Source organism: Danaus plexippus, chromosome 15, assembly GCF_018135715.1.
Source record: "Danaus plexippus chromosome 15, MEX_DaPlex, whole genome shotgun sequence".
Taxonomy (NCBI): Eukaryota; Metazoa; Arthropoda; class Insecta; order Lepidoptera; family Nymphalidae; genus Danaus; species Danaus plexippus.
The window spans coordinates 6,785,540-6,798,080 of record NC_083547.1 but is presented as its reverse complement, the minus strand read 5'-3'; the positions used below and the strand labels follow the sequence as shown (position 1 = coordinate 6,798,080).

Sequence of the window (12,541 nt, the reverse complement as noted above, 5' to 3'; positions counted from 1 at the left end):
TCTATATTTAAGTAATAAGAAATCTTTGTAGCAAAGACTAGAGTTAAATTGTAAATATAGATATTTTTATAATCATCTCCTACCTTACACTTCGGGCGAATGTAAAATCCTTGAGAGCTCTGCCCATTGTAATTCTTTTAAATTCTATTAGATATAACAATAAATAAATGTAAGTGTTCCTAAAGCCAAGTCAATTATTATTATTATCTCACAGGTGTGTAAAAGAATGCGTAATATGACAATGAAAACATATATATATATATATATACATATTGTAATTATTTGAAAAAATTTTTTTCGAAAAATCTTATCATAAAAATTATTACCAATCCATAAAATCTATATTAAAGACTAATAAAAAAAAAAATAGACGAATCGGCTCGATTCTCAGTTTTTCTATATACATAAATCAGTATTCTCACCTCCCCAGGGCATAGAGGTTAATCAAAGTGAAATTTTTAGCCTACAAAACTTGTCGTTTATTTTTAAACGTGTGTATTAAAAAGAGCATCTTATAAAAAGAAATTGCTCTCACCGTTAGAACTTTGAAAAATTTAGAAAAGTTTTTTTTTTCACAATAAAAGTCATGCTGCGTAACTTTGCAGTATCTAATCTACTCAAGTGCAAAATTTCTAAAGTGATATTTAAATCTAATGACGAAAAAAAAAGCTTGATACCTAATAGCTATAGATACAGAATTTATTAATTTGTTTTTATTATATTTTTAATTTGGCAAACTTAAATATTCGACTGTTTTAACCAATTGTTAATTTATTTATTTGAAGAGGTTGCTTTGTGGTTGAATGTTTGAAAGATTTGGCGAAATGTGTGTAACGGTTATTAGGACCTGAAATGGAATAACTCACATCTTTAAAATAAAAATATATGTATACTATAAAGATTATATTTCTAGATCGTCGATTAGTTTACCTGTAGGTATCAATTGAATTGATGGGATAATTTTTTTACTGCGTTTCTTATGGACTGTTTTCTTCCGTACGTTTCTATCCCCGGATATGTTATTATTTATAGTCACACGAGGAGTTCTTCTGTTTTTAGTTGTTTTTGAATCAACACCTTCAGATAATCTTTTAAATTTTAATGGCGATGTATATCTTGAGGCTGTCTTGAATTTTATCAGGTCATCCTTTCTTTCCGAGGTAGTTGCCCGCGCTAAAGACATTTCATTGTTGTGCGAAAACATACTTTTGGCCTTTTTAATTTTTCTTTTAACTTTAATTACTTTCTTCTTCTTTCCACTGGTTTCGATTTCTATCTTCGGTTGTTCTTTGTTCTGGGTTGCCATCTACAAAATGTTCATTAATTAAATACCCAGTAAATAATTGATGTCCAGTTGACATATGTTAAAAATGTAATATTTCTATATACCTGTGCATAGAACAAATCGTCTGCATCTTGACGATCGCAGAAATCTAACAGTTTGTTACATACGTTTCTTAGATTCTTAATTTTTTGTTTTTTCTTCTTTCCACCAATTCGGTCTAATTCATCGAGCCGTAATGTTCTGCAAGGATGAAAAGAAATTTTGCATATTTTGAATAATTTTGATCATAAACGGCTTGTATTTAATTATCTCATCTATAAACTTAGCACAAGTTTGCGACTTGAAAATACTTATGAATTGTTTGCCGTTTTTCAATCGATAAACTACTTTAATATAGATAACTGTTAAAGCTGCGTATTCTGCAAACTTGGGTTAAGTATCCTGATACCGGTCACACATACTTGATGACCTTAGGTTTGGTCAAAATATCTTCTTTCTCATCCACGTTCATCGAAGTCTCCCAAATGTTTTTAAAAAGCTTTCTCCGTTCCGCGTAACTTTCCTCTTTTGTCATGAGTGAATTCATTGCAATGTAATTTTATTTCCACATTATTGAACTGTATTTCAAGGTGATTGGAAACTTTGTATTGATTTACTGGGACATTGTAATATTGTTGTAGTACAATTTTTTTTTATTACATTTTTTTTACATTTCATATGTTTGCAGTCCTTTGGTTAAATTTTTTTATTGTATAAATTTTTGTATTGGATTTGAAGTTTGATGACATTTTCGGAAAATATTTTTTAAACAACACTGCCTACTTGATATAAAACTTTTTTTTAATAGGCAGTTACTATTACGGCTGATAGTAATATTTATACGTTACACATATAGTTAATGATTAAAGAATATCTTAAGTTATTTGCATTAGATACATAGCTTTAACTTTTCCTCGATATAGTAGTATAGTCAAGGGGCAAAGTAAATGACTTGTAGGTTACCAGCCAATTTATATTTAAAACTGTCACATGGATCACGTCTTCAGAATAATTTACAAATCTCTTTTCCGTCTGCAATTTATTAATACATCTCATTAAAATATATTTAGCTATTCATTAAGACTTTATGTGCCAAAACTTTCTCTTAATATTTCTAATACATATAAAAAGAGAAACTTTTAACTTAGAGTTGTTTAAAAATAAAATGGAAGTATCATTTTTAGTTTGTTATTATATATTTTTTTTTGTTATTATATTATTTTAGTGTATATTTATATAGATTTAAAACTTTTAAGATCTGTTTCCAAACATATAATATACCAGGCACTGCTGGCGTCCGCTCAACAGGTTGCGAATAAAGCTACCAATACTTTTGTATTCAGTTCGCAGACAGCGCTCAAGGCAATAACGCATTCTTACCAAACTTTTTATATATTCGATACAACGATAAACTTTGCTTTACCTAACAGTACACAGATTTTAATTACATACAAACCTCAAACTATTATTACATAAAATGCCAAAAAAGTACGACCCAAACGCTTTGTGGGTGGTACTGAGTGAAAATAATGATGGTAATCTGTTCAACGTCTATCCCAAGCTGTTGGCCGAGATACTCCTTCAAGAAGATGCAGCACGTCAGGGAGGTGATTCCAGCGAGGCTGAGCGTCTCGTTCTCCCGAGCGACAAAGATTGGAGACTCACACAATATTTCAATCTGGTGGCTATGCAAAAGACTTTGGACACTCAGCAAGTATTTATTTAGTACTAACTTGGGCCCAAGGCTTGGATATTCTGAATTAATTTTTAGTCCAGATTAACAATATATAGATAATCATTTGAAGATTAATAGTTTCTTTTTTAATATGTAGATTTTCTTATCAACATTGAACTTAATTAAGTGTCACTTATTTGGAAGAATTTACAATTTCTATGGGATTTTCTGAATAGGGGTGAACCCCTATTATTTCTATATTTTTTTTAACTTTATCTACTATTATATGAATTACTCTTTAATTTTCTCCTTTTCCAAAGACACCCCAAATTGAATTAAATTAGAGACACTTTAATTGAAGTTATATGAATTGAAATTGTTACGGTAAGGTTGCTTTATTTTTTTTTTTGGGTTCCAAAATCAATAACTAACAATCAATATCCAAGTATAGCCGCCTCCTTGTTCAAACTTCCCTATACCGTTGCCTTTATGTGAGCATGTTAATGTTCTGCAATGATTATGTGGCGGCCATGAACTTTGTTAGGCATACTATAAATACTCTTCAGGCCAATGCGTTTAATCTTCTTCCGTACATGCTTCTTATTACTATAAAATATAGAAATACCGAAACATCTTAAACGAATGTTTCAATGGAAGTGATTTACAAACAGAGTCAATATAAATTTCCTGGTGCAATTCAAAGTTTTCCTAGAAACTAACCACATGGAATAGACAACATAAGCGATTCGTCACCGGTGTCGGTAGTTTTGATCATCGACTCCTTAATTATATTCGCTTTTCGTTCAGTTTGCTTACTCCGAGTTTCCATTGTCACACTACATACGAACAGATTTTCATTCCTAAATAGTGTCACATTGTGCTTTTTATGTTGGTTATCGAATGATAAAGGCGGCGCTACGTGTGCAGCTTGAGTGTGTAAACTTGAAAAAAAAATAAACGCTTTGGTTATATTTCAATTAGTGATACGAAGACAAACAGAATCCAATCCATAAGAATTAACCTCTGTAAATGAAGGCAATATAGGCTTCATTTTTGAAGCGTGTTTCATTGTTTCTGTCCTATAAATAAATGAATCATGCTGGAACTAACGAGCTGATTGTTATGAAATCTTATATTTTGGTTTTCATAGAACTGAACTTTATCTACATACCTTACATAAGTAATACTCTAATTTAGAAAAAACCGTAATTTTTTTTACCTTGTTTATTATCTTTGTCTATTCCTTTTTGAACGTGTATATTCAGACGGACTTGAACTTACGTAGAAATTATTTATGTCAACGTAAGTTAGAGACCAGAAGTGGAATGTTTTATTTGAAAGTAACAGTAAATATACTTATGTAATTCCAGTACCCGCTCATGACTAGTTCTCGAACAGAAGCAATAGATACCTAGAAGTAAATTATCGTTTTTAAATTGAAAATCAACTAAAAATATTACTTAAATGGATTTTGAAAAAGGAAGGTGTTTCTTTATATTTGTTTATGTTTTCATAATATTCTCTTTTTTATTTTGTTCCTATAAAAAAGAAACATACTGGTTGATTTTTAAGTTTTCCAACTTGACGTTAATTTAAATGATCGTTTTGAATGTCACTTTTATTTAATTAAAAAGCAAAAATATAGTCATAAAATATTAGATATCAATATAAATAGGATATTTTTATTAATTTATTATATGTGAAGTATTGTAAATCATGAAGTTGTCACTTAATAAAATGTAATACTATTGTTTATGTTCCTACATTATGTCGTTATTGAGGGATAAAAAGCAATGATTGATGGACCAAAGACGATAATAACGTAAATATTATCAATTTTAATTACATTTAAAATTTTTCATTTCATTATTTGAAACTTTTCACATATTCTAATTTGCTGTAAGTTAAGTTTGTTGCAACAGCTTGGAGTATTATATTATAGAGTGTATTACATGCAGTACTAGTTATCGAATGAATGGCACTAAGGAATGTTGAGTGATATTTAACGAATAACCCTGAAAACGCTCTGAATTTTTGTCCACATAAACGACACGAAACCCCTTAGTTAATACCAAGGTAGAACACTAAAAAAAATTATGGAATATTTGAAAATTTTATGGATTATTAGTTTTTGAATCCAGGGAAGGAGATGAGGTCAAAACGGTCGAAAAAACGGAGGAGGTGGTCGAGGAGTGGGCGCCTTGGAACCTGGTTCTGGTTACTAAAAACCCTAATGCCCCACCACCAGTTAATATAAAGGCTGCTCCCGGACCCGCTTGGGATATTGGACAGGTGAGTGAAGAAGAAAAAGTTACAATAATTCCATTAAGTCTTCGATTCTTTAACTATTGTATTCAACTGTAGGTGCTGAAAGCAGCAAAACTTCTCTGCAAGCCGCCCCTTGATGTGAACTTCGCGGACGAACAGGAAATGAGATGCGTATATTCTCTTATCTACGACGTATTCCGCTGTAAGACTTTAACTAAAAAAAAAAATAATTGTTTCCATTTCTTTGATCATAAATATCTTTTTTTACTATCGCTCCGCCAGAGATTCCGTGACTTTTTTTTTATCGCTGAACCGATGATCGTATATTCATGAAAATCTATTATAAAGTACGGTGAAATACGAGGCACATATAAAGGAACTTTCACTTAAGTTGGTGTCACAAAGGCAAAGTTGGCGCGTGAACAATATATAACAGCTGTAAATTAGATCACGCGATCTTTGGAACTAGTTTACGTGGTTTTGTTAGCGTTATTCAACTTTGATCATATAAAATACATGCTATGATGTAGCGATAACCGCTAGCGTGTCTAAATGTTCTCGTTTAAACGATAACGGTTTATTTGTTTTGCGGGTACGTGAACTTGGTTTTGTTAGTTTTATACGTTATAGGCCACATTACGCTTTTTTATGTAACCCTTCTAAAAAAATTGGATCTCAATAATAACTATCAAATTGGATTTTTATAGTTTATCTATTATGTAAATTAAAAACTGAATACTGAAACATTTGTAGAGCTTTACTTTTTGTATATATTTTAACTTTAATAATACTGTGCCTACATATCACTTACTTAAACAAGACATTAACATTTAAATTCTGTATATTTCGCTTGAATTTTGTTTTTTAAGTATCTGACACGTTCATCTCGTCTTTTTATAAGGAAGATGATGTAACTATGAAGATTTGAAAAGTAAATGCTACACGAGTAATTAAAGGACAAAAAAAAAAAAATAATTTTACTGTTCGTGTAACTTTTAAACTACATTTATTTTTGATATTAGGTACCCATTTTTTTATTTGTCGTGGTTCCATATAACAGTGCTATATATCACAGTTCATAGTGTCGCTACACGGACACACATTTCCATATTCATGAAGCTATTCAATAACGTTATGTACCTCCCTTGCAGACAAATCAATATTGGATCAGGCGATTGAAGACACCGATTTTTTCGGAGATTATCCACAGGTACCAAACCTTCATAAAGCTATAATACAAAATAGAATAACTTTGATAACCTGTTACAAAAAGAAAAACATCAAATTAACAATTCTTTACACTGTCGCTTTGTGTCAAAAAAAAGTTACCTACTTATCTACAAAAGTAAAGTGTCGTAGGTATATTAACATTTGTCTTTTAATGGCTGTAAGTTATTTAGGTATCGCTAGTCTACGCCTCTATCACAATAGATGACAGATTAAAAAAAAAACAGACTACGTGATCTGAAATACGCTTTTGCCATAAACCATTTTAATGCTCTTGAACTTGTTGGCTCATTGCTTATTCAAAAATTTTGCTATCAAGGTTGCAAAAGAAATGTCATTACCGAAAGGCTATAACTCGTGTAGAATCTGATCAAACAAGATGGAACAAAACGTAAAGCCTATGTAACTTGTATTACACTGTTTCGTGACCGAAGTCATTTCTTTTTCTTTGAGGACGCTCACGAAAACGAGCTTTTGATTTATCAACGTATTTTTTGTAGCGAAAATAATTGGCATCGGTTACAGTTGGCTCCTGTAAGTGGATCCGATTAATAGTATTACACTTTGTATAAGTGGATTTGAGTTTTAGAATGATAGATGGAACAAAGCAACATCCTTGATTCAATAGTGTTTTTTAATATTACGAATCAATTTATTACAGTCAATTATTTGCCCTCAACTGAAGTTTGCAGCGATTTTAACTTCAGAAAATTTTAAATTATACGTTGTTACATATTGTAACGCATATATTGAGTAATTGTTATGTCTGTACCGATTTATATATGTACATAACTAATTTCAAAAAGAAATATTTCTGTCATCCATACGTTAGTTCCTAAAACATTGTTTTTTATTTGTTAAAATTCACAATTAAAAATAATTACAGTTATCTGTAACATGGCTCTATATTTGATGTCATGGTCAGAGCAGATGATGCTATTTATAATTTAATAAATTGAATAATGATCAGCTCTCCGATCACCGCCATTCAACGTGGTTGTTTCTGATGGAGTTGGCTAGGAGACAATGGGTCGCTCGGTCGAGGGGTGACGCTGATAGAGCAACCAGACTCCTCAATGAAGCCGGCTTCCCTTTCAAAGACGTTGAATCAGCTGTGTGGGATCAGCGAGTACACTTCGCCGCAGCGATTGCTAGAATAAGGATAAAAAATAGAGCTTTCTCGTAAGTTTTTAACAATCTGTATTGAGAAGTTGATTTAATAAATTTGTATAAGGAGTTAAACCATTTGTATTACGTTGTGTTGTGTTATTGCCAGTCTCTCGGCACTTCTGCCTCCTCATCTGCGCGAGGAAAGAATATCCGCATGCGTAAACAAAGACCTCGTCACAGGCTGGGTGAATACATTTAAAGCGAAGTGAGTATATCGATCATCGTAACAAAAATATGTTTCGACCTCGCTGATATAACATATTTAAACGTTATCGGTTAATTTGTAGAAAAATTGCAGCGCTGGTCGAGAGATTGCATGAGTTGGGATACTCGTATAGCAATTCACGTCAACTTTGCGCTGGTGAATACAGATTTGACAGAGTCTGTCCGCGGTAACAAATTGTTAATACATGTTAATTATATATAAAGACTCAATGCATATTGTGATAACATATATTTCCAGGTTTATAACCTTGAGACCACCACAGAATGTTAGCATCGGTCAGTTGGATCTAGTTAAAGAGGGTATTATAGTTCTGCAGGTTAGTTGAAGTGACTATAATAGAAAACAAGTACACATTTTCAAATGAACTAAATTTTTATTTTGGACAAAAAAAAACAAATGATCAAGTAAAAACTAGGGTTATTCTATGACCTATGCAAATATGTCTAATTTTTATATATACAGACATCGAAAATATATACAGACTTGTAAAACGTCTAATATTCCCGTGTTACACATACTGCTTTATGTGTACACTGATAGGAGCGAGAGTTCTGTGAGGGAGCGTCGACTCTGTGTCGCGCACTGCGCGCTAACTCTCTCAGAGGAGTGGTTGCGCAGACGCACGCCTCTTCCCCGCGGTGCTCGGCCTATCTCGCTGCACAGCTAAGGGAACTGGCGGCTGTGCTGAGAGCACAAGCACCGCCGGCACCAGCTACACCGGAACTGGGCAAGCTGGTGGTTTTTGGTGCTGGGGATAAGTTAGTTGGATATTTTTTAACGTACAGCTGGTGTTTGGTGCAATAGAATCGTAGATTTTGACATATCATATAATTCTTTAGTTAATTAGCCATAATGAGACATTCATTCAGATATCATCTTATTAGATTTCGCTCTTAAATGTCTTTTGGTACTGTAGTGGAGAAAGCCCCTTGTTTTATTTAAATTTAATTTATTTTTTATTGGTAACTACTTTCCGACTATGAAAAGAATTATGTTTATAATCTTGTAATGAATTCTAAGAGTGAAGAGCTACGTTTGTGCGCTGCGGGACTTGGGTATAGAAGCATCAGAGCTGCCTCAGTCGAGTGCTTCGGTATGCGTGCTGAGTGACCCCGTACACTTTGACAACCCTAAAGTGGCGAGCGCCTTGGATGGCGTGGTGGCAGCCCTGGCCACACCACCGAACTCCTACTCTGCGGTTACCGATCCCATAGACTTAGTCTGCGGTAGAGGTGGCGACCTGGCCATGCTAGAGGTGCGATGAGATAACTTAATAAAAAAAATTGCTATACATCTAATAATTCTTTTATATTCCAGATATTAACCGAGTCTGAAATAGATTCGAACGGAAAGGCTCGAGTTCAATCGATACTGGAAGAGCAAAAGAAAACTTTGAAGACGCTCATGTCTAAACCTCAGGTGAGGTCACACTCACAGTAATGTGTAGTTAGGTAAAAAGGGAAGCTATAAAATAAATATTCAACTGATTTTGTACGAACAGATTCAACTTATTCTATACGAGACGCACTCAGCGTTAGAAGCAGAGAATCAGGCTCAGGTGACGCGAGCCGTGGCCGAGGCCAACAGGCTAGCGCGCGAGAGACACGCACTACTCAAGAAGAAACATAAAGAGCACGTGGTATTAATGAAATCTAAAGATTTTTAATATCTATTTAGAAAACTTATATCTACGTTGATCTAAAACAGTAGTTAAGAATTTTTTTCTCTATTTTTTCTAAGATACCTTTGTTTTAATAAAAAATTCCAGGTCCATAAGCCTAAGGAGCCAGTGGAAGCAGCTATAACAGAATCATGTTCGTCGCTAGACCAAACAGCATCACGATCAGACCTCGATAGGGAAGAACAGGACGATGAATATTCCACGAGCCGTTCCCAGAAGAGGCCAATGTCTTCCCCGCCTACAACAGCAAGAACCAAATCGGATAGCGGAGAGACCGTCCTGAAGAAGAGAGCAGAGAGCGCCGACGTCGGTTGGAGATCAGGGCCTATGAAATCAAGACCCATACCAGAAATGCAAGTCCCTGAAGACGAAGTGGTCCCCAGGGATCCGGACAAAGATAGCCCTAATATTTATGTGAGCCTTACATAACTTTAAGCTTGAGATATCATATCAAATTATATATTATATTCTAATATTTGAACAGGTTCCAGATGGGGATCTATTTGAAATACAAACCTTACCGAATATTGGTAATGGTTTGGATATTAACTACATTCTGGATAGAGATGGTTGCTATTTGGGACTCATCCAAAGGAAGGTTAGTTCTCACAAAATATGATTACACTTATTTTAATAACTTTGCAGACACTACTACAACAGTCCTTAAAATAAATTACTTAGACAGAAATTTTCGAAACCGTTCACAATTCAGAATGCAATTAACAAGCATTAATAAAATAATACGGTCTTTTTATAGATATGATCCAATCAACATTAACTTTTCAACTATAACTGTTATTACTCAGCAGACAAACGCTTTCTATGTATACATCCCTCAGTATACGCTGACTGAATTATTTGACCCAAATATATATGACCCCAAAAACAATTCAATACACCCGTCCACATCTGACACCACTACGTTACTAAACCTTAAGGTTTGCAGGTTACATGTCAGTATTGTATATAACGCGAGCAGGGTTCCCTCAGGAGATCACACGTCTGGACGCCAAGTATATGATTCGCGTGGCGGAGGAGCGCGGTCTGTTCGGAGCTGCGCCAGCGCCGAGACGAAGACGGCCCGAGCCACCCCCACAAACCACACGAGTTAGGAGACGGAAGAATAACACGTTTGAGGTACACTTACTAGGGTGGGGTAGTATGGAATATTGGTACGCAAGTCAGGAATGGTTTCGGAAGTTGTTACATGTTTATTGGCTTGATGATTAGATTCTTAGATCTCAATCAGATCCACTCAGTTTCAAGGATTCATTGCCATTATTGGTTTAAAACATTCAAAAACTCTGCACGCATCATGGCAATTACGAATACACTGTTAAAAGGAAGCCCAAATCGTTTGATTCAAATATTCATGAGATCTATCATCCAGGTGGGGCGTGTTTCGGCGCCGACCTATGCATCAATGTCTCGCTCTCGCCGCAGTTCAGCGCCAGCGTGTGTGGTGGAGGAGTGCCCTGTGAGGGTCTGCTCCAGACACGCTCGGAGACACGCAGCCGCCACAGCATTTACAGCTGCCTCCTGCACTTGTGACGCCAGGCACAAGTAAGACTACCTTAGCAACAATTCCATTTAATTTCACTCCTGACATTAATTTCAATGAAATATCCAATTAGGATAAATCACGCCAAATTTTAAAGAGTTGCAGTTTAAAACTAAATTACATATAGACATTTGTAATGTATTAAGTAATGTAGCATAAAAAGTTTATCTACACGTACTGGAATCGTTCTATTCCAAGTTCGCTGAAAAAAGTTTTGGTAACTTTTTCATCAGGGAGGACGCCAATTTTTCACTCATGTGAACGTAGGTTTAAGAATGACAAACTAGAAACGTAGTGTGACAACGTAGACTTGTGGTTAGGACAAAGAAAGAGAGTCACTAGTTAGAATCCTTCGTATATGAACTCCTGCGCGATACCGACGAGTAAACGGAATATTATTCTATAGGGATGTTTAGGATTTCATTGAAAGAATATCTAATTACAGATTTATCTCTGAAATATTAAATAATTTATCGCTTAGAATGTATTTGGTGCAACTAATGCAATAGCTCTGTCTCTTTTATCTAACTTATCTTTATGTACCTATATATTATTGTTGGGAGCGTACACACACAGACAGGTCTTAGTGTATCGTATATAATAGTAACTATTTCCTATTAATTCACATTCATTAGTGATCTACTAAGTACATCGCTTCTGCACGTCAAATAAGCCTATAAATTTTATTTATAGTCCTTAACTGCAATTTTTCATGATGACAATTCACATATAATTGGATCCACGAAAATCGTATTTGATATATCATTTATTACATAATGAATATATTGCAATTCCAGGAGTTATAAGACACGTCGCGTCTCGGATGTGACGTCAGTGCGCCCCCCCTCTCCGCCGTGCAGACAGCCCTTCCCCCTCGCCGTCCACGACCTCCGCCTCAAGATGAAACCACAAGACCTTCCAATATAATAGACCCGCTCCATCACAACGGATCCTTAAGATCGCAGGCCACACAGCCGTCGCTATTGGTTTTTTGATACCCGTTTACTCGGCGAACGTGGAATTTTCGATTGTTCTACAAGATTTGATTTAAGACACCTATACATATATTTTTTATATAGTGTGCGTCGTGTTAACGGCTAGTAAATTTATTCGCAAACGAATAGTCTGTTTGATGATTTTCTTTTTGTTGCCGATTTAGGAACTAATCGATATAAATTGAGTTAATTTAGAAACTGTGAAATACTATTAAGCCATAGTAAATATCGTCAAAGCATACTTTTGATATTTAGATATAGAAATCTGAAAACTATCAATATATCATAACATTGAAAACCTCCACGTTTTTTATTAATTATCTGTATATGCAGTGTTGTCGCGTCACATTGAGACAGTTACTGTTTACTCGCAAAATATATACATAAATTTTATTTGTACATAAACCTATATAC

At 34.4% G+C, this 12,541-nt stretch overlaps 2 protein-coding genes across 6 annotated transcripts; one reads left to right on the top strand and one right to left on the bottom strand.

Annotated features, from left to right (window-relative positions):
- Nucleotides 1–694: 694 nt before the first annotated feature.
- LOC116766361 (uncharacterized) lies at nucleotides 695–2,100 on the bottom strand. Of its 2 annotated transcripts, none has more exons than XM_032656199.2 (4): nucleotides 1,747–2,100; nucleotides 1,390–1,525; nucleotides 931–1,306; nucleotides 695–861 (listed from the first exon to the last, which is right to left on the bottom strand). In XM_032656199.2, the coding sequence occupies exons 1-4, from the start codon at nucleotides 1,869–1,871 to the stop codon at nucleotides 776–778; spliced, it is 723 nt and encodes a 240-aa protein (XP_032512090.2). In that variant the 5' UTR covers nucleotides 1,872–2,100; the 3' UTR covers nucleotides 695–775. The 2 variants fall into 2 exon arrangements, with proteins under 2 accessions (XP_032512090.2, XP_032512089.2); XM_032656198.2 differs by having other exon boundaries at nucleotides 696–847.
- A 558-nt stretch (nucleotides 2,101–2,658) lies between these two features.
- LOC116766356 (uncharacterized) lies at nucleotides 2,659–12,427 on the top strand. 4 transcript variants are annotated; one of them, XM_061522975.1, is made up of 17 exons: nucleotides 2,660–3,034; nucleotides 5,141–5,291; nucleotides 5,364–5,469; nucleotides 6,419–6,477; nucleotides 7,465–7,676; nucleotides 7,771–7,869; nucleotides 7,952–8,056; nucleotides 8,128–8,206; nucleotides 8,431–8,648; nucleotides 8,911–9,145; nucleotides 9,208–9,309; nucleotides 9,392–9,529; nucleotides 9,659–9,985; nucleotides 10,056–10,169; nucleotides 10,562–10,708; nucleotides 10,962–11,134; nucleotides 11,930–12,427. In XM_061522975.1, the coding sequence occupies exons 1-17, from the start codon at nucleotides 2,802–2,804 to the stop codon at nucleotides 12,057–12,059; spliced, it is 2,628 nt and encodes an 875-aa protein (XP_061378959.1). In that variant the 5' UTR covers nucleotides 2,660–2,801; the 3' UTR covers nucleotides 12,060–12,427. The 4 variants fall into 4 exon arrangements, 3 of the variants coding, with proteins under 3 accessions (XP_061378959.1, XP_061378960.1, XP_061378961.1); XM_061522976.1 differs by lacking the exon at nucleotides 2,660–3,034 and adding an exon at nucleotides 4,591–4,821; XM_061522977.1 differs by lacking the exon at nucleotides 2,660–3,034 and adding an exon at nucleotides 4,591–4,821 and having other exon boundaries at nucleotides 5,128–5,291.
- Nucleotides 12,428–12,541: the final 114 nt, after the last annotated feature.